Source organism: Sceloporus undulatus, chromosome 4 (genome assembly GCF_019175285.1).
Source record: "Sceloporus undulatus isolate JIND9_A2432 ecotype Alabama chromosome 4, SceUnd_v1.1, whole genome shotgun sequence".
Lineage (NCBI taxonomy): Eukaryota > Metazoa > Chordata > Lepidosauria > Squamata > Phrynosomatidae > Sceloporus > Sceloporus undulatus.
The window spans coordinates 234,431,272-234,457,664 of NC_056525.1; the positions used below are offsets into that span (position 1 = coordinate 234,431,272).

General features: G+C 39.7%; 1 protein-coding gene across 2 annotated transcripts in view; it reads right to left on the reverse strand.

The window, feature by feature from the left end:
- Window positions 1-23,756, reverse strand: part of ATAD2 (ATPase family AAA domain containing 2) — a 31,232-nt gene extending 7,476 nt beyond the window's left edge. Inside the window, exons 1-20 of one of the 2 annotated variants that reach the window (XM_042465652.1) lie at window positions 23,411-23,756; window positions 22,259-22,407; window positions 19,508-19,557; window positions 19,170-19,329; window positions 17,926-18,028; window positions 17,602-17,692; window positions 13,995-14,105; window positions 13,359-13,476; window positions 10,883-10,990; window positions 10,546-10,654; window positions 10,213-10,328; window positions 9,445-9,619; window positions 9,266-9,354; window positions 8,281-8,440; window positions 7,126-7,216; window positions 5,534-5,848; window positions 4,176-4,289; window positions 2,661-2,787; window positions 1,538-1,724; window positions 372-557 (exon numbers count right to left, since the gene is read on the reverse strand). In XM_042465652.1, the coding sequence (XP_042321586.1) occupies window positions 372-557; window positions 1,538-1,724; window positions 2,661-2,787; window positions 4,176-4,289; window positions 5,534-5,848; window positions 7,126-7,216; window positions 8,281-8,440; window positions 9,266-9,354; window positions 9,445-9,619; window positions 10,213-10,328; window positions 10,546-10,654; window positions 10,883-10,990; window positions 13,359-13,476; window positions 13,995-14,105; window positions 17,602-17,692; window positions 17,926-18,028; window positions 19,170-19,329; window positions 19,508-19,557; window positions 22,259-22,407; window positions 23,411-23,689 (2,838 nt within the window). In that variant the 5' untranslated portion in view covers window positions 23,690-23,756. The remainder of the gene's footprint in view (window positions 1-371; window positions 558-1,537; window positions 1,725-2,660; window positions 2,788-4,175; window positions 4,290-5,533; window positions 5,849-7,125; window positions 7,217-8,280; window positions 8,441-9,265; window positions 9,355-9,444; window positions 9,620-10,212; window positions 10,329-10,545; window positions 10,655-10,882; window positions 10,991-13,358; window positions 13,477-13,994; window positions 14,106-17,601; window positions 17,693-17,925; window positions 18,029-19,169; window positions 19,330-19,507; window positions 19,558-22,258; window positions 22,408-23,410) is intronic. The other variant, XM_042465653.1, reaches the window with a different exon arrangement.
- Window positions 23,757-26,393: the final 2,637 nt, after the last annotated feature.

Here is a 26,393-nt window from a genome sequence, read left to right on the forward strand (position 1 = left end):
TGATGGATCTGACAAAGGGAAAACAGTACACAGTATAGAACTTATGATATGAATCATTCTATTTTCAGCTTGGCAGTTTCATCACATTATGGACTTGTATAGGTATGCCTCAGTGCTTTAAGTGGCAATGGAACAATGTCATTCTTTTAATAAGCAGGAAATACTACAGGTTCAACAAACAGAAATATATGGATGCAAAAATCCAACTCAATATAAACAGAAGTGTATACTGGGAAGAGTAAACTATGACTGTTTTTCAAAAATGCATCTCTTCCTCACTAGTCTTGATTATTAGGCTAAACAATTCAGCAATGTAGGATGAGACATAATGGATTAAAAAGATACTCTGTGAAATCACTGACAGCAAGTACCTCATCTGGCAATGTTGCATGATGTACATCTGATGTTGCAAGGAGCAAAACTGGTGCAAAAGAGGGAATGTTCTGTAACAATGTAGTAAATGTTGCTTGCAACGTGTGTCCAATTGTCTCCCACCATATATGAACATTTGGAATGTATATTATACTTGGTGCTGTTCTCTTGGCTTCACATATCAACTAGAAAAAGAAGAAAATTTAGCTACAACGAAAGGAATATCTGTCAATCATTTTAGTTGTTTTTTCTTTTATTCATATGCATTTCATGCTTGCTAGCCATTTTGTGAAGTAGACAACAGCTATGGTTTCAGGTTGGAATGTACCAAGGAACATGCTGTATATATAAAATATAGATGTTTTATGTGCCTGTAACCATGGGACACTGGTCACTAGTCATGTGTCCCAAATTACTGTCCCAGTTTTAATATATTCTTTGTTTTGTACACAAGGTCCCTAAAACAACTAATAAAACATACAACATAATAAAATACAATATAAAAATGACCAGATGGAAATAAATAAAACAACAAAAGGTACTGAACTAAAACTGTCAACCTCTCAATCAAAGCAAAAAAACAAAATTAGCTCATGGCAATATTTTAACAGATGCCAAATAACAATTTCCTCAGTACTTTTAAAAAGGACTACACAAGTCATCTCTCTATACCTTTCTTGCTTTCCTCATTTTAAGCATAAAACTGAACTGAATCCAAATTACTGAACATCTAATACTTCACTGAGAGATGGTATGGTGGTTTGAGTGTGTTGGACTACAATTCTGGAGATCAGGGATCAGCCAAGGAAACCCTTTGGGTGACCACAAGCAGGTCACACTCTCACCCTCAGAGGAAGGCAAAGGCAAATCACCTCTGAAAAAATCTTGTCAGGAAAACCCTGACAACATTTTACTATCTCCTGACAGCCAATTCCATTGAAATATGCTTGTCATCTGAGACAAGCGGTTATTTAGCTTATAATCACAGGTACAAATAATGATACTAGAACATTTCTGAGGGCATATAATGCAAAACCCTTGCTAAACTAAGTGGTTACAGGGCTTTCTGGATGGAAGACCACTACAACCCCTAGGCTGTAGTGTGTTATAGAATTAAAATAAGTATAGTTTAGAAAAAATAAAATAAAAGAACAAATTACAACACCTGTGCACATGTTTCTTCGGGTGTTTTGGCACTCATTCCAAAGAGGATGGAAAGGTCCAGTGTGTACACAGTGAACTTTTCCAAAGCATGTATAACTGCTGGAGCCAAATGAGAGGCTTGTCCAAATCCTGGTTCTCCTGCTATTAAGAGTCTTGGTCGGTAGGATGTTGGTTGATTATATGCACGTCTGCAAGAAATTAGTACCCCTGTTACGCACAACCCTCAACTAGCTTTTCAATCACGTCTAATCAAAGGTTACCCCCCAGGCTTTCAGCCTCCTTCACATCATGCTCAGCAAACTTTTTGTATACTGTCTCATCCCAAACATAATATAGGTTAAGTATCCCTTATCTCAAAATAAAAAAAAGCTCCAAAATCTGAAAATCTTAGTATTGATGACACTTTGAAGGTTTGATTTTAGAGTATTTTTTATTTTATAACACACTGTACAAGTAGCATAGTACCTATCAGTACTGTATTTGTGAAGCTTGGGACAGATGAGGATCTGAGAGTCTTTCTCCAGCCTTGAAAATGTACAGGTATGAAGTACACTACTTCCATTCTGAAATTCAAATAAATAAATCCCAGCTCTGAAGTACTCTTGGTCCCAACCATTTTGGATAAGAGATACTCAATCTGTACTAACAAGTGCATTGTTTCATGTGATATATACATTGCTCTGTCTAGTAAGCAAATGCATGATTTTTAACATAGTTTGCTATGGCTATGAAAGAACATAGCCATAGAAATACAGATCAAGTAATTTGGGACAAGAGATTCTTCCAATCTTTGAACAAAAAATATTGAGTAAAACATCCACAACTCTTGCTTTCTTAAAAATTCACAAATGCAATTGACAGTCTAACCAACTTGTACTCTTTCTGATTTGCATGTTTGATAAGCCAAATATATCCAAGTTAAGGAATAATCCTCAATGTTTTGACTGTTGTTCATTATAGTTAAGATGCAATACCAGAAGGTAGTACTTGTATCTTCTGAAATTGCCAAGGAAATGTCACAAGAAAGACTGTTTTCAGTAGAAAAGTGCCAAGTGAACTGATTACCCCATGCATGAAAACTAAGGGTTTTTTTGTATTTGTTGCCACTTTAATATATCACGTACCTGTTAAAATTGAGGAAAGTATGTTTATGTTTATCAAAACTTTTCTGTGAATGTCCTGTTTCAAATACTGATGGTCCCTCTTCATCACTGTATAGCAAATCAGTGTCTAGCACATGATGAGGAAAATCTTTAAAAAACAAAACAAAACAAAACACCATTATCATTTCAATACTGATTTACTTCTAAAGCACAGGGGAAAAACCCTAATGTCTATTTTCCTCACCATCACTAGGAAACTGGTAACACTTTATCTGCAGTTTGGTCCAGTGATACAGTTCACTATTCTGAGCTGGTCTAAATGAAATAATTTAAATGAAGCATGTATATATTATATGGAGCTACATGAACTAATTAACTGTCAAGTAGCTCGGTAATATTGGCTAGGTGTAATAAAAACACAGGAAGGTCTGATGAAATAACATAAAGCGTATGTGCCATTCCAAATAAAAATCTTTACCCCAATGATTTCTAAACTAATTCTGGTTAATTTTAAACATTAAACTAATCTAGCAGCTAAATATTTTAAAAACACCCTTTCTTTAGTTTACAAGAATTCTGTAGAGAATATATAGCTGTAAGTCACGGGGTAACAGTCAGTATGTTCCAGAAACATTTGATCAGCTCAGCTGGATCCAAATCCTTCTTATTAATGACTGTGTGGAAGGCCTAATTACATGCAAGTTTTGATCATGTTTTGCTTCTTCCATTCCCATGAGCAAAGGGGGAAAAATGCCCCTGAGAGGTATACAGTAATCCTAGGATCAACCCAGGACCACCCTTTCTGCAAAAGCCGTCTTACACATGATCAGCAATAGCATCCCAAAGTTTAGATTTGTGGCCATGAACCTATGGCATGTGTGCCAGAGATTGAACACAAAACCATATTTCAGGGCACACAGAGGGTGGGGAAAAGGTGCTCCTCCTGTTCCTCCTCTTCCTGGCTGTCCTCAGCCTTCAGCTGCCTCCAGGAGGGTGCAGGGGGAGGAGGAGGAGGAACAGGTATGAGCAGCTGAAGGCTGGAGAGGGGGGGGGGAGAATTCCTGTTCCCTCCCTGGAAATCCTGCCCTCAGCACTGGGTAACACCCAGTGCTGGAAAGTCTTTTAGTTTGGGCAATCGATCCTTAAAAGTTTCGCCATCACTGGTCTAGATCATTCTTGTTGTTCTTGTTAATGTGCTGTCAAGTCAACCTTAACTTGTGGCAACCTTATGAATGAGAGACCTCCAAGATACCCTGTCATCAACAGCCCTGCCCAGTTCTTGCTAACTCTGGCTTCCTTAATTATATCATTCCATCTATAATGCAGTCTTCCTCTTTTCCTATTGTCTTCCACTTCCATAAGAATTAGAGAGCAAAATTGACAGTTGAAAAAAAGAAATTGTTTTCTTCACCATTACTTCATCGTCTCCATGGTTGAGAGTTTTTATTTGTTAGGGTAAGAGAAGCTGAAGTTTTCAGGGAAAGTAGACTGAATGACAACGGCTAACACATCTTGTTTCTTCATTATAGCACACACCTACACTATTCTTTTGCAGCTGTTTGATGACAATCCAGGTTCTAATCCTCAATCTTGTGCCAATATCTATTTCTACTCCTCCATCTGAGCATGAAAAAAAATATACCGTAGGACCTATGAAAGGGGAAAAAGATTTGGCACAGGAAGCCAAGATTAGGCATTTATGAGGGCCAGAAAATATCTACTACCCCATCTCTTTCCAATAGGATGAAGTTTCTTAAGGAAACTGAACATTTGGCGCAATTAAATGAAATCACATGTACCAGAAAAAAAATAATCAAAATATTCAGTTGAGTTCAGCTAGCTAAAACTGATAATACGCTGCATGATTTTTAAGTTCCTAGGGGCATTCTAAAGAGATCAAGATGTCTGATCCTGTATTCTACTGCTCTGTAATAGCCATCATAGAACCTATACAGTCAACAGTTTCTGGAGCATATCTGAGTTGTGTTCCCTCCTAAAACCAAGTAGAGAAGAACAATGATTTAGTTGTATTTGTTAGCAGGCACGCCTGGCAGCTGGATTCTGCAAATCATCAGTATTGTTATATCAATTACTAGCACAAAGGCTCTGGGGCACTGTAATAATAATAATAATAAATAATAATAATAATAATAATAATAATAATAATAATAATAATAATAATAGGATTTATTTATATACCGCCCAATCACTGGGAATCTGAGCGGTTTACAACAGAGGGGATAACAGACGGTTCCCTGCCCTCAAGCTTACAATCTAAAAGACACGACACAAAAGGAGAAGGGAATGGTGAGGGGGGGAGGGAATCAGGTCCAGCATTCTTCTCTCCCTCTGAGGCCTGGACCAAGGCAGTTGGACCGGAGGGAGGGCGCTCTATCTTCAGGCTAGCCCTTATGGAGCTGGGCCAGCCTATTCTCTCCCTCACAGGCTGAAAGATAACAGTTATGGAGGGAGGGCTCTCTATCTTCTGTAGTCACTACAAAAACCATTTCCAAGTAACAGACTTGTAGATAGCTACTCTCATTTCACAGTAACAAGGGAAAAAACAAACACCTCCAGACAAACAGATATGTAAGCTCCTCAGAGTTAGGCCTCAGATAAACAATGTATGTGTGGGTGAGCAGTCTAATCAGATGTGTGTTCTTATTTATAGGACTAGAAAAATCAATATGGAGCACAAGAAGTTCTACAATTTGTAGGTTTATCTACTTGTAGAATTAGAGAAGCAAAATAAGTGAATATCTAATGGGAGAGAAAGGCTATGCAGTTTCAGTGTTGCCTATCACATGTTTTATTATAATTAAACTCATATATATATCAGTGCTAATCTTAAAATAATTTCTTCCCCAAATCAACAGAAATACATATGCAAATACCTGACTTGCCCTCTCCTTTCTGTGCCAGTTCTGCATGTGGAAACACATTCTGTACAACTTCCAAGATTCTCTGAAGTATGTTTTCAAGCAATGGTTTTGAAATGGTGGAGAGTGCTTGGCCAGGTGAGGTCACTGCTCTCTGAGAAGCAGGTATGGTCTTCTGCATAGCCATCACAAAATCCTTAGCTGTTATGTTAATAGAAGATATATCCAGTTGCAACTTGGCGCTGCTAGTGTATATTTGAGGATAACGCCGACGCAAGGCACACAAGGCTGCTTCAGCACATATAGATTTAATGTCAGCACCACAGTACCCTAAAAGAAATAAAGCAAAGAGCCTGGAAATAAGAAATCCATACAATTGTAATATGTAAAAAATTTAAAAGAGTACATCAACGCCATAGAAATAATGCAGGTTGACATCACTTTAACTGATGTCAACCTGCATTATTTCTATGGCGTTGATGTACTCTTTTTAATTTGGCTCCATCCTAGAAAATCCTGGGATCTGTAGTTTTGTGAGGCACTACCAGCACTCTTTGGCAGAAAAGGCTAGACTTTGTAAAACTACAAACCCCAGGATTCCATACAATGGAGCTACAACACTTAAAGTGGTGTCAAACTGCTTTATTTCTGCATATCCACCCAGAATTTCTCTCCATCTAAAACAGCAGCTACCAAAGATCCATAACTGAACATGCATATAGTTTCTATTGGCAGAGCATGCTTTTCACCTCTTAAAAATACCATCCATGTTTCAACTGTGAAAAATGTCACTGAAAACTTTCTGATAGTTCTTTCTCCCCTCAAATAATTCAGGAAATGCATTCCAAATATTTCTTCAAGATCAAGACTAAGCTTGATTTGTGTGTATTTTCTAAGCATGCAGTACTTTACAATGCAGTTCAATTAAAATGCAAAATTCCACCTTTATCCCTTGGTCACTGAGCATGCCTAGTCCCACTTGGACTGCTTTCTGGTTCACGAATATTCTCTTTTGTTTTTTCTCTATAGCTTTTTTCCTGCACTGATAGAAACCATGCAGTTCTCCAAAGCCTACTATTATTTCTTTCTTGTCCATGGATGGTGCCAGCTTGCTATTGCTCTACGTATGATGCAGGCTACAAAATTCAGCTTTTCTTTAAAAAACAGAAACAGAGTATATCAAGCCAAGTTTACAAACAAATGGATAAAAAAATATTGTAACAGAAGTCTATTTTCAGACTCAGGAACCAAACAGACGGCCAGGGAAAGCTAGCTTCTGGGCGGCTTGGGGGAATGGTGTTTTGATAGCGCACATCCCCAAGATGCCCGGAATTTGTGTAGATGATCACATGGAGGCGGCTTCCAGCCACTCCAGGAGCATGATGTTTTAATGACACATGCTCCCAGAGCACCCAGAAGCTGCCCTAGGGCCACCTAAAGTGGTAAAAAAAAAAAAAAACAGCTTAAAAAAGGAGCAGTTCCTTTCTGCTCCTATCTAGGCTGGTGGTGGGGTGGATTGGGGCCACGACATGTGCTTGCCGCAGCTCCAGGGCGGCTACAATTTTTGGGGTGGTCTGTTTTGCTCCTAAGTTTATTTTGCCCCTTACCAACACATTTTTCAGCTAACTCCTCAAGGAACATCTCCGATGGCTTAGGGGACCATTCCCGTGTGTGAATCTTAAGGATTTCTTTTCTTGCCTAGAAGTAAATGAATCAATGCTTTATAACAACAACAAATAAATCCAAGAGGCTTTAAAACAGTACCTATATATCTTCGTTTCAATGTATTTAACGTCAAGTTATTCAATGCACTTCTAGTTAGGCCAACAGATCATTCTTAATATTAATAATATTTACAAACAATTAATAGTTCTACCTTCTAAATACGTGAAACCCACGGTACACTTCATAAATAAACTCAATAAATGACAACATTTTAGAAAGAGCTAGAAGATTATAATCCTAGTAGTTTGTGCAGAACATGAAACTGCAGTTGGGCCACAAACAGGTAATGACATTCAAAGTGCAAAGCAATACTTGCTGAGCAAAACAATCCTAACTTCATATACATGCTGTTGAACTTTGAGACTATCCAGGAAAGGGACTGCACTTGTTCACTCTTAAAATTAGCAAGTTAAAAAAACTATCCCACTGACTACAGTGGAACTTCATTCAACTGGATACATTTGGGATCAGGAAATATTAGAAAGCAAATGCTGTAGCACCATCTTCTTAGTATGACCCAGAGTTTTCTTCCACTGCATTAAAATATCAAAACATACTTCAACTGGAAAGAACAACAATTTCTTCTCCCCTCTCTAAAATATAAATTACATTCCATTTGTCAAATAACCTCAAATCTATATTCTTGTTCAAGCAAATGACGCACCTGGCGAACCACTGAATGTTGCTGTTGTGTGCCTTAAAGTCATTTCTGACTTATGTCAGTTTTCCTCCCAAGATTCGTGTGGAGAGGGTTTACCTTTCCCCTCCTATGAGGCTGAGAGTGTGACTTGCCCCACGTCACCCAGTGGGTTTCCATGGCCAAGTGGGGATTTGAACTCAGGTCTCCAGAGTTGTACTCCAGCATTCAAACCACTACACCACACTAGTTCTCTAAGCCACTGAATTTCAAGCCACGGCATGTTAAACTGAAATTCAACTTTTCTAAGGTGCTTATTGCTCTACCAGTAAAGTTACTACACCTCATTGATTCTAGATAGATTAGAACATTTATTCATAAGCAAAACTGTGTTTCTTACGTCTTTATCTGGCAAGGTGAAAAGGAATTCTCTGTCAAAACGTCCAGGCCTTCTCAAAGCAGGATCTATGGAATCCAATCTATTGGTAGCTCCAATCACCACAATTTCGCCTCTGCTGTCTAAACCATCCATCAGTGCAAGCAATGTGGATACAATTGAACTTAAAGAACAAACAAAAGCAGACTTTAATCTTCTTATGGCTTAGATCCCACTCTGCCTGATGCATATCCCAGGGCACAAACAGAAGACATCTTTACTCCTACTATCATGTGTTGCTCAGGTATCACAAACAATTGACTCTACAGGGCTGAGGGCTATTTTTTTCATGGACCAGTAAAAAGGGATAGAAATCACTTCCCCAAATCCAAAGGGGCACAGGTGGAAGGCATTTCAGCTCATTCAACAGAATTTCCAAGCCAAGTGTATATCATAGCTACACAAGAAAAAAGATTTATAGTAATAGATATGGGAAGCAGTGTAGAAATTAGCTCATGTCTGTAGTGCAAGACTAATCCCTAAACCAAAGAATCGTATTAGAATTTTATATCAGAAAAACACTTCCCCAAAGGCTAGTAGTTTGCAATTGTTTTAAAACTGCCAATGAATCACTTGCTATCATGAGGAATTCAGGCACTGTTCCACAAAGGTAACAAAGAAGGCATTCCTATAAAACTGGAATAACCAAAGGGTATTTGGAATGATCCACAAATGCATGCTCTAATCTAAACTCATTGGGTGGTATTACACAAATGCTGCAGCTGAAAAGGCTGCCAAGCACTCCTGCCAATATCTGAATGTTTCAGGACATCCTAGGTTTGGGGAGTTATACATTTATATATTTTTATTCATATATTACTTTTCTGATATTGTAATTCATCAAATGGCTGAACACAAGGCAGCCTTGAACCAATTCAGTTGCTTTCAACCTACAATTGAGAGAGAGAGAGAGAGAGAGAGAAAATGCTTTTAAACATGAAGCTCATACCTGTGAATTTGATCTTGCCTACTGGATCGTACAGGAGCAAGACCATCAATCTCATCAAAGAATATAATTGAAGGGCGCATCTGAAAAGCCTATAAGAAAAGCTCAAATGTGTAAATACTGGGGAAACCTCTCCCCCCCCCCCCCAGAACACAACCCAGACATTAAAATAGCAGATTTACCTGATCAAATAACAAACGAAGTTGCCGCTCTGATTCTCCCACCCATTTACTAAGGCAATCAGCACCTTTTCTCATGAAAAATGCTATTCTTCTGTCACCATGACTGCACTCATTAGCAAGTGCCCTGGCAACAAGAGTTTTTCCAGTACCTGGTGGGCCATAGAACAGGCACCCCCTGAAAGAATTGGGAAATTAAAATGCTTTAGTTAACAGAATTGCATCAGCATCTCTAAACACAACATGTTGCAACTAACCATTTCACATTTTTAAGTGAACTTGTAATTTTTGTAATTGCAAAAAACCTCTCAAAATCTGTTAGCCAGGCAGAAAATTGTATCTCCACTTCTCTATCTTATTCAGTTAATTCCATGGGATCATACTATAGTAACGCAAGATTCCTGATGGATCAAACCAAATATCTATCTAACCCACTACTGTATTTTGTTTCATTGGGTTCAACTATGCTTTGCTTTCTCCCCCATTCCAGCATCACTTTCACGTATTTAGACACGTATGTACTGAGTAGACAAATGTCCATTTTGTAGACAACTGTGATTTCCTGCTACTTTCACAAAGAACAGCCACATGCTCATTTGCTGCACAGTTCAATGTAAGACGTGGTACATCTACACACAGGTATTTAACTATATGAAAGCACTATTGTGCAAAAGGTCCAAAAGCAACTAGAAATCCTGAAAAGATACAAGTTTCAGATTTGCTTAAGGGTTCACTGGTATCCTGGAAACAAAGCATCTATTTAAATACTACCTTGGAGGCTGGATTTTGAATCTTTCAAACACTTCTGGATAAAGCAGTGGAAAAACCACCATCTCCTTTAGAGATGAAATATGGCTAGAGAGTCCACCCACACAATCAAATCGTACCTAGAAAAGGAAGAGAGTTTGGAAATTTTTAAGAAAAATCAACCAAAATGACAGCAGCCTCAAAATTGTTCACTCCAGTACCCAAGAACCAAGCAGGCCCATTGCATCTACACAAACTAATTTTCAGAACTCTAGGGAAAGCTGGGTTTAACTTAAGAAGTGAGGACAGTAACGATTTTTAAAAAATCTCAAGCTTCTCAAATATTAAAACACTTACAGAAGAGTCTATTTGCATTGGGTCAACATCAGCTAGGCTTGCTCCAATTTTCATTCGATCCTTGTGGATTCCTTTCAACTCATCTTTTCTAAAGTTGAGTGGAAGACACCTAAGCCAAAAATTAAGAATTGTTGAAAGTGAAGATGATTAATAACTGGGCAATACAATTTGTTTCAATTTGGCAAATAGTTAAATATAGAAAGTACCAGAGGATACAACATCAGGTCAGAAATCTTTTCCATATTAACTTTAAAGTACTACAGATTCCCCATTAAATAAATGAAAGCTAGTTGCCAAATAATGAATATGACACTTCAGTGCAATAGTGACAAAATACCTGCTTAATGCTTTGTTCCGACTTCGTTTCCTACGCCTCTCAAAACGCTGCTCATCATCAGATGATGACGACGATGTGGAATCACTATTATGCATTGCATGCTTTCGTCTGTTTTAAAAATAAACACAGACATGCATCTGTACTAGGAAATAACATACAATGAATACTCAGCTAGTTAATGTATTCATAACTCATTCCATGTATCAGCAAAGAAAGTATGCTGCAGGTGGATGTGCTGGGTTGGAAAAGATCAAAGACAGGAAGATAGCCTGAGCAAAAAATAGTTTTCTTGTGCATATTTTGCCTTTGAAATGGATTTAGAACTCATATGACAAGTTGTTTGACTGAGTTCAATGGGTATATTCTACGCATTAATAAATCCAGACCCAATGTTTTGTAGAGAAAAAAGGATGGTCTCTGCAGCATTTGTTATTCCAGAATCCCGAAGGGCAATAAAAGGAATGACATGGCAGGATCACTAACTACACTTCTAAACAAGTACTGAACAATAATGTTTAAGACAGAACTGGAAACATCTGAGGGAAATATTAAGAAGGATGCAGAAATGATGATGTCAGGAAAATTTAGGCAAAGCTTAGATAATTCTCTATACAAATCATGGAGCATTTCAGAAAAAGAATGGTATTTCTGGGAGGAAGATTCATTCTGTTTCCTAGATGGGGAAACTATCTGAGGAAACCAACAGTAACATAGGGAAGGGAAACAATGGAAAAATTATCTGTCAAAGGTGTGGGACAGACCGCCCCAAAAGGGCGGACTCCCGGCGCCTGTTTTTCTGCCAGTAGGAAGCCGCAGTCGCCAAACTGTGTGGCTTCCTGCCGGCGGCGTAACCAGTGGTTATGTAAGCGCCATGCAGCACTTACGTTAACAATGGCGGCGCCCATGTATACAGGGCGCTGCCATCATTACGCCCGTGTCCCGTGCTAAGATTGTGGAGCGTGTGGGCACTCTGCCCCCAGGCAACCCTAGCACGTGTTGAGGGCGTTGCAAAGGGCCCATATGTACCGGGCCAAAGAAACAAATAACATAAAGGCAAATATAAACATGCAAGAAATAGACTCTGTTCTCTGGAAGAAGAACCCTCATGATGAGAAACTTGATGCTGCCTGCAGACAATATAATCTGCAGTTAGCTGAGTAATATAGATACAGAGGGGGTATAGCTTTCCTAGAGAGCATAGGCATTGCATACAACAAGAATCTCCCATCAAAAAAGTAAAAGTAGCTACCTAAGGCAACACTCTAGACGTCACGAATGGGCCCTTGGCACTTCGCGACATCATCAGTGCGCCGCGGAAAGAAGCTCCATTTTGGAGCTTCTTTTTTGCTCCACGCAGGAGCCGCGCGGTGTGGCTGCTGCGGCTCCCGCGCGGACCAAGCGGCGGTCTATAACCCGCCATTATTTCTGAACATCTGTCCAAGCTATTTAAGAGGGAAAATGCTACTTCTACTATCATGCTTGAACTGAAATCGCTTGTTTGACTGTCTCACTGTCTCATTACTCTCCTTTGCTAAGGTCGATAATCCTAAAACCCTATCCAGGAAACTGAATGAATATTCCTCCCAGAAATACCATTCTTTTTCAGAAATACTCCATGACCTAGTTATTTTTATATTGGTTAAGAGCAAAAAAGTATAATGAAGTATATGAAATCCCACAATTAGAGCAAATGACACTAAAGCCCCTCAGAGGATTTTTGATTTTCACAAGAGAGATCAACTCACTCATCTTTTCTCTATAGGATGGGCTTAACCCTAAGCGATTGAGCTATTTAACACTCTAAGTCAAAACCAACACTATGGATGGCTGAAACAAGTCAGCAGAGCAGTCGATAGCACAGCATGTATTCCCAATTTTCTTACAATGACCACTGACCATGCTTACACTACCACAGTAAGAAGCGTACTGCTAGACTACCATTGTCCTATTCCCCTATAAAATCAATGACTCGCTTCTTGTCACTCATACTTGCTACCAACTCAATATACATTGTACTCTCAAGCTGCAAGACTATAGACAAAACTTCTACACAAGCGTGGTTTCTGTTGTTTTGATCCCCTCTCCCAGTCTTAGCTCAGGAAGATGACTATGCATTAAAGTGTACAGCAGTCCCTCAAATGGTGGATGGACTCTCACAATATCCAGCTGGGTATGCTGATCCTTCCCCAACAGCCCCTAAAGGATGGGAGAGCATTGGGGGAATTGATGGTCAGAAGTCACTGGTGTAAGGATGCAAGTGTATTCCACATAAACATGCTCTAAATGATGGCTATTGTCAAGGCTTTCAAGAAGATTCTGTACGGAAAACCAGATAGTCCATTATCTACCCGAAACAAGGACTAAAAGTCCCCAGCCTTAATGTATGTGATTTGCTACAGCAAAGCCTATTGGTTGAAAAACTCAGGAGTAGAGATGACAGCACAAACACAGGTCATACTAGAATACCAGCACAAACCTGGTGATCTTTTTACAGTAAGGGCTCCTTGGTCCCGAAGGGCTAAATGAAAATCTTCGCCTTACTGGAGATGCTGCTTCAGGGTAAAATAGTTTGGGCTTCCTTTGGTGTCTGGGCTCTGTTAACAGAAACAGGATTAAACTTTTTCAGGTGCACAGCAATGAACAAGAATACATGTGACAATACATCCACATTGTTAATGCGAGTCAAAATTTAAGACTATCAACCAGATCCAATTAGTGCTAATTTGAACAAGTTTATTTATTTGTTGATTTATTATTTGCATAATCTCTTGGCAGTTTAAGACAGAAAATAATCATGGAGGTTATTTATGGTTTAAAACACACTGCAGAAACAACCCAGTTTGAGAACACTTTAATTGCCCTGGCTCAATGCTATGGAATTCTGGGAATTGTAGTTTTGTGAGATACTTAATCTTTTCTGTCAGAGAACTCTGCTGCCACAATAAACTACAATTCTCAGGATTCCCTTGCACTGAGCTAGAGCAGTTAAGGCTGTCTCACATTGGATTATTCCTGCAGTGTTTTGGACCTATGACAGGATTTACATTTTCCAAGTATAACATTCACAGATAAAGAGCTTTCAAGAGGGGGGAAAAAGGCAAAGCAAACCTACTTTCTGGTGAGGCTTGATAGCGCACAATAGTTTTTCGTTGCCTAAGGTCATAGCGTTTTTGATTATCTTCTGCATCTTCATCTTCTTGGTCTTCACCCTCTTCTGAAGACTCTATCATAGAATATATATTTTTAGTTTAAAAAAGAACCTTACTTATCACATATTCCTGGGCTGCAAGTTTTAATTCTATGGTTAGATATTGCCAGTCTTTGAGACAAGCAAAAAAGAACTCATGAAAGTGAAAATTACAATACATTTTCCCTGTTGCTTCATAATACAATCCTGTATCTGCATGCTCTGAAGTAAATCCCACTACATTAAAAGGGAATTATCCCCCTAGAGAGTGGTGGGTGAAGTGCAGGGGGCACTCAGCTCCCATGTTCCTTTTTTGCAGCTACCCAGACTTCCATGGAAAAAAATATTTAAAATCAGAAAACTAGTGGCAGGATTCACTGCTAAATTACAGCAGCATTCTTCCAAAATGTAAGCTACCACAAATTCTGCTTTACAAGAGCAAGGAGGCACACTGGGAGAACTTGGGGGAATAGAAGGAAGTGCTTGGGAAGCAGAGAAAGGGGGGAACTGCCACCACCGATAGGCAGCAATTACGAATTCATTCATTCTATTGCTCAGTAAAAAAATTAGATTGGATCGACAGGCTATTAATAATTCGAAATTTTCCAAATGGTTTAGATTATATAAACTGGACCACCAGATGGCTGCTTACCTAAGGAAGCTTACAGTCCCAAAGCTTAGGCAGGCTTTTACAGCTCTCCATTTTCAAATAATGCCCTCAGCTATGATTGATGGTAGATATTCACACATACCTAAGGATTCCCGTTTATGTATTTGTGGAGCACCAGAAATTGAGGATTTGCCTCATTATCTGCTTTTTTGCTCACTATATACTGAGCCAAGAACTAAATTTATGGGATCTATTCTGTCCAATTTACAGTCTAATACTACCTCTGAAAAGTTTTCTGATATCGATTCTAAGGTAACTTATAAGGTTTCACTGTTTGCCTCAGCAGCAGTCAAAATTCGGGCAAGAGTTATAGCGGACATTGCAGTTGATTGCTATGGGGATGATCTTATCTAATTTTTGAAGTTGTTTTTAATGTTGTTTTAGTTAATTGTCTGTAATTTTATTATGTTTAATGTATAACATTCAGATGTTAGTCACTTGATGGAGCATTTTACAATATTGAATTTCTGTTATCGGTTTTACATATTAATCTTGCGAATAGCCTTTGGCTTAAGCATTAATAAAACTGAATTGAATATAGTAAAAAATTTCATTATTTCATTGGTCAGGGTCAAACTAGACAAAAATTACAATGTCTCATTTCCTTTCCTTTTTTTATAAAAAAATTATTTCTTAAGTTTTTTTTATACCGCAAAAACAAATTGATTGCATCCCAACTGACCTGTTCGTCTCAGATATTGCCCTTCCCTTCCTGATGATCCCACATACAAATACCTAACTGTAGATAATGATGCAAATTATTCACTCCCCCCCCCCCCACACACAACGTAAGGCAAACACAGTGACAAAACAAGTACACACAAAGGGATCGGACAACGGAACAATGGGGCGGGGATACAAGGCATAAGGATGATGTTAGTGAATAAAGCACACACAGAATATTAAAGTCATAATCAATCAATCAATCAATCAATCAATCCACAGAGTGTTTGCAAAGGTCTAGACTAAAACCTAAGTTCTATAGGCCATAAACCAGAAACATTTCTAGGGGACCCTAGTGGGACACTCACTAATTTCCTTAGATGGATCTTAACCAAGTTTGGAGAGTGTATTTGGGAAGCTCTGACTTGAGAATATGTGGCATATATAAAAATTCACTTTAGGGAGATCCCAGTAGGCACCTCAGAAATTACAGGATCAAATCAGAAATTAACGCTAGTAAACTGGGCACTTTATACGCTTATCAGTGCACTAAAGCACTCCCTAAGCAGTTTACAATGTGTAAGGTAATTGCCCCCAACAAGCTAGGTACTCATTTTAGCAACCTATGGAAGGATGCAAGGCTGATTCAACCCTAGAGTCCTGCAGGATTGAGCTCATGTCTGTGAGAGGCTGCAGGAAGAGCATTTAGCCACTGCACCACCAGGGCTCCTAGTAATTATGTTGGGTTTTTTTTTTAAATTTGCCTTTTCTACAGAATGTTATTTCTCTGTCATGGCAAATTCTATCAGGTGCTCTCTCCAATCTTCTATGTGTGTTGTTATTTTGGATTCCCACTTCTGCAAGATATTGTGCTTGGCCATTATAGCCACTTGCAAAAATCCATGAACTGTGTTCTCAGTACTCCAGTCTACATCCTGTTTGGAGGGGATGATGACTGGGCAGGATCACAACATGTATATTTAAACTTCCTCCATATTCAGAACATTTCCAGCATCATTATGGCCCAGTATGCTGAAGTGGTATAATCTATCTGGTGTCTAGAATATATATGGAATTGTCTTCTCTTGAATCATTTGCAATCCTAGTTCCAGGAAGGAATTTTTGATTACATTTTAGACAGATCTTTGGCTATTTAGGAATGAAGATCCCCTACAACAGTACAGATGGCCCTTCACATTTGTGGCTTTGATTATTTGCAGTTTTGATTAATATGTCCTCTCTAGAAATCTCTAGGTGCTTCAGCACAACTCTGCTGGAAGTTGATCATAGAGTTATGCTGGAAAACCTACAAGTTCCTAGAGAAAATACTTCTCTAGGCATTTGTAGGTCCTCCAACATGATTCTATGATCAACCTCTGGCAGATGCTGACCACAGAGTTGCACTGGAGGACTTGGAGATTCCTACATAGGTGTTCTCTTAGGTAAAGAGAACAGTATTTTTTTTATTTGCAGTTTTTCCACATTCACAGGGGTCCTTCACCCCTAACCCTAGCTAATGTGGAGGGACCACTGTCTTTAGAATCAAAAGTGCTCCCAGATGCATTTTCAGTCAAACATAGGTTTCAACCTCTTTTTTTAAAAGGAGAACTCAGACTGGTGTGTGTGTATTGGGTTGAGCTGGATTTCTAATCATGTTTACCTATATAAACAAAAAGATTCAAAGAGAGAGAAGTAATCATACAATGGAGTTGGGGTGCCTCTTTGGCCCTGAGTGCTACATGTAATATCATGTCAGGGATTCCACACACTTGCACGCTCTTGTCCTAGGTCTTAGATGAAGTAATGGGGAGGTGCAAACCTTCCTTCCTTGTCACTGAATGGGATCAGCAGGGTAATGGGAAAGCTTTCCCCTCTATTAGACCTTATCCAGCTGTCCTCACCAAGGTGAAACTATTTCCCATTCCACAATGATCCTCAATAACACAGCTTTCCTCAGCCCAGATGATGCCTGAACAGCTGGGCTGCTGGAAAGAATAGATGTGGCCTTACGGGTGCAGTAACAGTGACCAAAAACTACATACATCCTGCCCTTATATGTCTGACAGAGAAATATGAATAAGTTCATCTGCTCAAAAGTTAAATGGAGCACAGGGACAAGATGAAATAAAGTTGTAATAAATTGTATTAAAATAACAGGAAATTGTTGTTGTTGTTTTAAAAAGGGAAAAGCATAACAACCTGCACTTCCATCCTGGTTATCAGTGGTTTCTTCATCAGTCCTTTGGATTGCTCTTTTTGCTTTTCCTCTTGAGTATACATCAAGACTTTCCTAGAAATGAAAGAAAACATCATTCAGCTGACCACATATCATAGGCTCACATATAAAAAACTATTAAGATAAGTTCTTGACAAATGAAGCTTCAAGGCCAGCCCCAATGCTAAAAGCAAACAATGTAATGAAGATTTAAGCTTCGAATAACCATATAGCTCAAAGGATTTTGGAAAAATTAATATGCAAACTACACATTTAAGAAAGCAAGAAGAAGATGAAGAAATATATACCTCTTCTCTATCATTGAATACTCCAAGGTCATCCAAATCCATCATTCGTCGCCGGCGCATCTTCTTCATGTCATCCATTTTTTGTAGCACAGCTTCAGCAGTGCTGTAGTGTAGAAGATAAAATACAATATATATTTTTTACAAACAAAGAAGTTAAATCTAGCCTGCTATAGTAGTGTGTTAAAAGTGTGTAAAAGTATGAAAATGCAGTAGGGTTTAGAATGCCACATATTAACATAAACTTTTACAGAAGTCGTGTCTAATGGTGAAATATCAGACATTTTTAATCAGCCGTGTTTATCCAGATCCTCATTTGTATGTGGCTTACCATGTGCTATAAATACAAATCTATTTTGCCTTGTGCACATGTCGCAGGAACCACTTACCAACTGGAACTTACTGTTGTATACATATAAGATATATTTTTCTCTTAAATGAAGACATTAACAAATAGTAAAATTGTTTAATATGTATTTAAGAAGTGTTAAAGTGTCAAAGATTCCCAGGCTGGAGAATATTCTCCCAAAGTTCATCTCAACAATTTTACATTGTATATGATCACAAGAGAATTTTCTGTTTCATTATGGAATGTTATTTTCTTTGGCCCAACTGGCACCATTGAATTCATTCTAGCACCAAGATAAAACACGACTTTCCTTCCCAAGCATTTGGACTCCACTGATTTTGCTGAAACAGTTATATTAACTTGTTGGAAAAGAACAGAACACTTGTTAGGAAAAGCAGAAGACCACATTATAGTCTTTCCCCCCATTGCAAACCCCTTTACCATATGAAAAACAACTCCTCTTGATGTGTATCTTTCTACACAGCACATGAGCCACCATTCCACCCTGAACACATCTTATCTTGTCAATTTCAAAAGCTCAGTAGGGTCAGGCCTGGATAATATATGGATTAGGATAACCAGAAAATATACCAGGGATCTCCAAGTAGAACTAAGAAAGAATCTTTCAAAAAGGTGAAAGAATTGCTGACAGCCAGAGTTGACAGTTGATAGCCAGCTGCTGACACCCAGCTACTGGTGTAACTGGACTAAGGTGCCTAAACTGGTCTGAATAAGACAATTTTTAATATTCCCAAGAAGGCTGAAATCAGAAACAATAGGTCATCAATGATCCTATGGTTTCAGGCATGCAATGGTGACTTTTGAGGTTTCAGCTGGTTTATCTAAATGCTCTTATGATTTTCAGGGATTTTTTTATACTACATAGAAAAAATCTTACTTTGTAATAAGCTTATCAAACAGAACTGATTGGTTCATAGTACTATAGCGACTTCGTCTAATTCTGCAACTGCGTCGGACTTCAACATCACCATTTTCTTCTGCAACATGCTCAGGAAGCTTCACACTTTTCACAGATCTGGTGACAGGAACTACATTCCCTAGTTTTTTTAATAAAAAAAATCAAGTCAGGGTGCTGAATGTTAAGATACCCACCTCCCACACCAGAATGCTGAACAAAATTAGTGAACCGCTAATTGTTATCCCTCTACACTGAAGGTTGTCCTTCTACAACCCTATTATTTTGACAATTCAGAGCATCTGTTTTACTAAATTTACCTTCTTCATGATCTTCATTCTTTGCATCAGCCTGCAGCCTAGCCAGTTGCCTGCACAGAAGCAAATACATTGTAAGATCTATGATTTATAATCACATGTTTTAAAACTTTATTAGCTCTCTGTTCACTCCCAGGTTCAATTCAAAGTGCTAGCGTTTATTTTAAAAATCCAACTTAGTTCACAGTTCAGTATCTGTTGGACCACTGCAACACGTACCCATCTGCTTTTGCATTCAACTTTAGATCTGAGGAGCTCCAGGTGCCTCTACATTTGGAAGTAAGGCGGATGATAGCCAAGAAGCAAGCCTTTTCATGGTAGTTTCCTGCCTATGGAACTCTTCCACCAAGGAAAACTTCCTGGAGCCTACGTTGCTGTTATTTTTTTATTTAGACTTTTAGGTATCATGTCTGATGTTTTTGGTACTTTTAAGCAGCTGTTTTTATTCAGCTGCTTTATCCTATCTTGTGCCATTTTACATGTTCTTTAATACACATATTTTACTGTTTTGTTTAAAACTATCACAAGGTGCAATTCCTATTACTCACATACCATTTGCTTGGCATTTCCTGTGCCTACAGGTATCTCTTGTTAAATATCCACTGTTTGAAGGACAACAAGCTTACCCCATATACAGACTTCAAGAGAGAAAAGGAGATTGAGAAACTGGGTACTTACTGTAAAGGTCCATTTTTGGGGAACAGAGAAGCAGGAAAACAGTAGCTATTTAAATTAATTAGTCCTCCAGAACAGTATTCCTTCAGTCACTTCACCTCCTTGCCAAGGTGAAACAGCTCACAGAGAACATACAGAATAGAAAGAGGCCAACCCACCTACTCCCCCAGACCAGCAACCACAAGGGGAGGGTAGATTCCTCCTCTCCACCAATGTAGAACTTGTGTCCTCTGCCTAACAAAAGGGCCTGTGGCCTCACAAAAGATGGAGACATACTGGATTGCAAAGGAAGTATCTTTTTGTGTTGCAAATGGATGTTAAATTTCCTAGACTTTGAGACTCTCAATAGCCACATGGCTAGAAAGAAGAGGTGCCAGCCTGCAAGAAATACCCCTCCATACCATCTGAACTGAGAACAAAAACAGCAAAATGCAAGCCTATGACTAACATCTTCAACTTTAATTTTCTGCATTGTTTTAAAACCCTGCCTGATGAAGAAGCCAGTGGAGTTTCAAAAGCATGCAATATGTATAATGTACATTTTAGTTGGACCCATAAAGGTATCACTGTTTGGTGGATTTTGGATGTTATTGGATCAGTCAACAAAGTATCTGACAAAGTTCCTTTTTAGTCTTTTTAAGACCATATTATTTCCTTTTCTTTCTTGTCCTCTTATGTAACTAGAGAGCTTTTCTTAGTAGCATTAACATTGGGAGGACAGTGAAGGAGGGCTGGACAAACAGATTTACGGTGTCAGTTTGCCACAGATGTCTTCAGTATACAATGCAATAAAGCTTTAGCTAAGAAAAAAATCTGCTCTAGGAGATCCTACTGTAGCTGTGTTTGATTCCCTTGTAACAGGCAAGGTAAACAGCAGAAGCCCTTACTGAGCATGTGTGAACAACACCTATATGACAGACAAACTTCAGTGATTTTATCTGAGTAGTGTAAATCCACTAAATTTTGACACTCAATTTTAAGGGGATTATATAGAGCCAGACTTGGTCTAGATGGCAGACCAGGTCTTGCAACACAAGATCTGGTATTGTTAAAAGTGGGACTTTTAAAGTGCTTATTTGGACAGCTTTCAAGGCTAGTGAGAAAGAGCCCATCAGTGCCACCTGAGCTTCCCCTGCCCCTGATCTAGTGCGGGGTATCAATACCACAAATAAATACATACCATAAATAAATAAATAAAATTACACAGGTTTGTACAACATGGGCTCAATTTCATGCTTCAGAAAAAAGTGTGTTTTTTTCTAAACAATTTCTAGGTCCTCCAGTGCAATTTTATGGTGTGCTTCCATCAGAAGGTAACCATAGAGTTGTGGTGGAGGGCCTAGAGAGAACATTTATTTGGGCATTTTAAGGTCATAACTCTATGGTCAAACTCTGGCAGAAGCATACCACAAAATTGTGGAGGACCTAGAAAATGCCCAGAGAGAACACTTGGTCATTAACTTCAGGTAAAATAAACAGGGTTCCAGATTTTGTGCAAAAATCGTATTACATGAAGGGTCCCAGAATGGATCCCTTGTGTAATACATATGGCACCTGTACTGTGAGGGAGTACAGGTTGAAGAGGGAGAGGCTGAAACAGAAGGAGCCTTTGAGACCATGGTGACCAAAGTGCATCTGTTACTTCTGTGTGGGGACACAAAAACGTTGTCAAGAATCTTACTCATCATGCAGGAACGTCTCCCATCTCCCAAGGCAGTCCATCCTACTGTTGAACAGCTCATTACTGTCAGGAAGTTCTTCCAAATGTTTAGATGGAATTTATTTTCTTGTAATTTGAATCCATTGCTTCATGTACTACTCTCTGGAGCAGCAGAAAACAAGCTTGCTCAATCTTCTACATAACAGCCCTTCAAATGTTTAGAGATGTTCCTCTACATCTAGTGTTACTTCACCCAGGTTTTAACATGCATTTACCATACCACATGAATTGGGGGGGGGGGGTTTAATAGAAAGTCCTACTACATTTATTGCTGTTGGGTGTCTTCAAGTGGCCTAAAAGATTCAGGTAGGAATGTTTTAAATGTTTTGCAGGAAGAGGAGGGAAATCACACCAATTACCTTGTAAAATGCTTCCTGTTAATGCCGTTCTCACTGAGCATTGTTACGCCTTTGTCAAAATCAGAGTTTGAGTACTGTTTGAGTACTGTCTTCCTCACAGATCTTAAGTGTCTTGGGAAATGTTCACATTCTTTGTCAGAAGAAAACGCCTGAGAAAATACAAGTAAAGACCATTAGGAACAATTTAGGAGCTATGCTGTTCATGATTCCTTCTAGTTCTCCGGAGGGAAGGGAGGCCAAAAGGAGAAGGCAAAGAGGCCAAATAAGAGCAAGCCTTTATTTTGGGGATGAGTGTAAATCTGGGTAGTTTTTTTGTGGGGACAGAGAGCTTACCATTAAGAGAAGGTGACAGGAATAAATCTTCCTTCACTCCCTCTCATCAAAATGGAGCAAAGTGCCCCCCTTGCAATGAGAGTACACTGACAGAGGGCCCATACAGACAGGCCAAAACAAAGCTGCTTCAGGTCACTTTGGAGTTATGCTGTACAATACAAGGGAAGTGTATCTAAGCACACAAATAAAGAGGTTTCCCAGTAAATTAGCAAACTGGGTTTCCCAGAAAGAAAGGCAAAGGCGCTGTCTCCTGGGGACTGCCTTGATCGCTGGCTGATGTTCCTTAAGGGCTGAGGATTATCCCTGGAGGGAACAAGTCGAAGTCAAAGAGAGGAGCGCCTGAGAGACATTCGTTTTGAATAGACAGAGAGGGCATCGATCTTGGGAGCTAAGCGCTTGGGAAGAGGCTGCTGCCAATGAATACCAGACATAGATAGCCCTCTTAGTCTGCAGAGAGATCTTGTAGCATTTGAGACTGACACGTTTCCACACAGAAAGGGTTTTGATCTTGAATCGACATCCTCAGACAGCAACGGCCCAGATGCCAGTCCCTGGCTTCCACTCCACTAAATGCATCTAAGGAAGTAGATCCTGCTGCTGCCGCCGCCACCCTCTTCGTGCCAGTGAGCCTCAGAGGGGCTACAAGATCCCTCTGCATCATGAAAGCCAGGCGCTGCCGGCTGTATCTCTCAGGAAGGAACTGCAAAGCCACCTCCGAGGATCCCTTGCCTATGAAAACCCAAGGACTCTGCAAGCATTTCGCAATGCTCCTCTATGGCCAAGGGTTCCCCGATCACTCTCCCATGACTGCGTCCTCACCGCCGCTCCCCCTCCTCCTCCAGCGGGGCCCTGGCCTTCTTCCTCCTCCTCGGCTCCGCCGGCTGCTGCCCTTCGCCTGGCGCCGGGGGCGGAGGGCGAGGAGACCTCCAGGGAGAGGAACTCCGAGCTGGACTCCATCTCGTCCTCGTAGAGGGACCTGGACGAGGCGCTGCGCCGGCGCCGGCTCCCGGAGGCGGCGGGGACCGGAGCCGCGGGGGCGGCGGCATCGTGAGTCTCAGCTCGGCTGGCGCCTCCGGAGCCACTGCGGAGCATCACCATGGCGGGAAACGGCGGCGGAAGCAGCGGAGAACCGCCGCGAGGCTCCTTCTCCGCTGAGTCGCCTCCGAATTCTGGCGCCACTCAGCTGGCCCACCGCCTCACCAAAACGCCTCTCGGATCCCTCCGCGCCTCAGCTCAATTTTTCCTCGTTCACAGAAACGAGAAGCGGCGTCCAACCATTAAATTAAACGGTTTTAAACCCCTCCCCTGTTTCCTTCCTGTTCCCCAAACCTTCTCCTCCTGCCTTGTTGCTTTGGCCTGGGGACTATTTTTCCCTCGCTCGCGGAAGGACACCACATCGTTCCGTCACCGCTCGAAAACGAACTTTTTTGGCGCCCAAAGAGTTTGTTTTGCTGAGCTCTGATTGGCTCCGGCGCGCGCAGCTTCGGAAGAGGCCCCGCCCCTTTGGAATAAGAAGCGCCTGAAAAGCGACGAGGCGCGCGCAAAAAAACGTTTCCCCAGAAACACATGATGCGACCCTCCTCCGTTGCTTTCTCTGAGGGGGAAATAAGCCCCAAATCGATCAGTGAACAACCGAAGTAGTTAATCTCAAAAGTCACACAGCGACTGTTTTTAAACACTAACACGAATACTTTTATTTTAATTTTTAATTATTTTTTCGAATATATTAAAAACTAAACATTGTTATGTATAAAATATTATTATATCCAACATATTATAATAACATAATATCCAAATAATAATAATAATAATAATAATAATAATAATAATTTTTATTTATAAGTCGCCTCTCCCGCAGGATCGAGGTGGCTCGCAATAACAAATAAAATACAATATAAAATACAACATATATTTAATAAGCGATTATATTCTAAATACATATACTGTACAGTGGACCCTTGTTATACGCTGGGGTTTGTTTTTGTTTGTTTTTTGTTTTTGTTTTATTTATATACCGCTATTCCAAAAATCATAGCGGTGAACAGCAAGTAAGCTAATTAGCAAGTAAGCTAATTTGCCCCCAACAGTCTGGGTACTCATTTTAGCGACCTCGGAAGGATGCAAGCCTGAGTTGAGCTTGGGCCCTTTTGTTGGTCTTGAACTCGCAACCTTGTGGTTTCGAGTGAATGGCTGCAGTATACGCATTTAACCACTGCGCCACCAGGGTTTGGTTCCAAGATCCCCCATGTATAACAAAATCCGTGTATACTCAAGTCCCATTAAATATAATGACATAGCAAAATGTTGTCCCTTATAAAAAATGGAAAATCAAGGTTTGATATTTGAAATTTATACTTTTTTTGAACATTTTCAAACCGTGTTTGCTTGAATCCGTGTATAAGAAATCCGTGTATAAGAAGGGCTGACTGTAGAACATAACCCCCTCATGAGAACAATTTTAGTAGAATTTTTAAACCCATTTAAATCTAAACTATCAATACCCCAATGTTGTTATTATTATTATTATTATTATTATTATTACTTCAGTAGGAAACAAAAAAGTCATAGGGTCTAAAACTAGAAATAATCCAGTTTGAGACCGCTTTAAATGCCCTGGCTCAGTGCTAGGGAATCCTGGGAATTGTAGTTTTTTATTGTGGCACCAGAGCTTTCCCACAGAGAAGGCTAAATTTATTGATTTATTTACTTACTATCCCGCCTTTATTTATTTATGGTATTTATACCCTGCTCTTCAGAGCAGCTTACAATTATTATTATTTTTAATCAGCCAGTTCGCTGCCCTCAGGCTTACAATCTCCCTGAAGGGACCCAAGGCGGCTCACGATAACAATTTTAAAAACATATTGCAATTTTTAAAAAAAATCAGCTAAAAACAATATAAAATTACAAACATTAAAACCACAACAAAATAAATGTCTGACAAAACTACAGCTCCCAGAATTCCCCAGCACTGAGCCAGGGCAGTTAAAGCAATCTCAAATTTCTGCAAACATTCAGAGGTAGCTATGTTGACCATTTAACAAACAAACCCAAACGAAAATCCACCAGTGATACCTTTATTGGCCAAATGAAATGCAGAATACACTTGTTGCAAGCTTTATTGGCCATTATTATTATTATTATTATTATTATTATTATTATTATTATTATTTGTTTATAAAGCACTGTAAATTTACACATTCCTGTTCACACGATCAATTAAAACAGATAAAATAAACCTGCCTATGGCGTACATTCTACAAACATAATTAAACATAATACGTATGAATACACCTTAACATTCAACGAATAAAATATCACAGACAACAAATTAAAATAACATTGGGTAACGTCTGGGAATGCTTCCCTGTATAGTATTGTCTTTAACTCAGTTTCGAAGGTATCACTGATGAATTATTTCTGCAGTGTGTTTTGGGTCTAGGACTCTGGTGACCAGGGTTCAGTTCCCTGCTTGGCCATGAAACCCTCTGGGTGACCTAGGGCAAGTCACACTCTCTCAGCCTCAGGGGAAGGCAGTGGAAAACCTCTTCTGAACAAATCATGCCAAGAAAACTCCACGATAGGTCTTCATTTGTTGTTAACTGCCCTCAAGTCGACCCCTGACTCATGGCGACCCTCCAAGAAACCCTATCCTCCACTGCTCTGCTCTGGTTTTGTTGTTAACCGCCCTTGGATTGATTTTGACCCATAGCAACCCTGTAGATGAGACATCTCCAAGACTCCCTATCCTCCACTGCCCTGCTCAGTGCCTGTAAACTCATACCATGCCCTCCTTCACTGA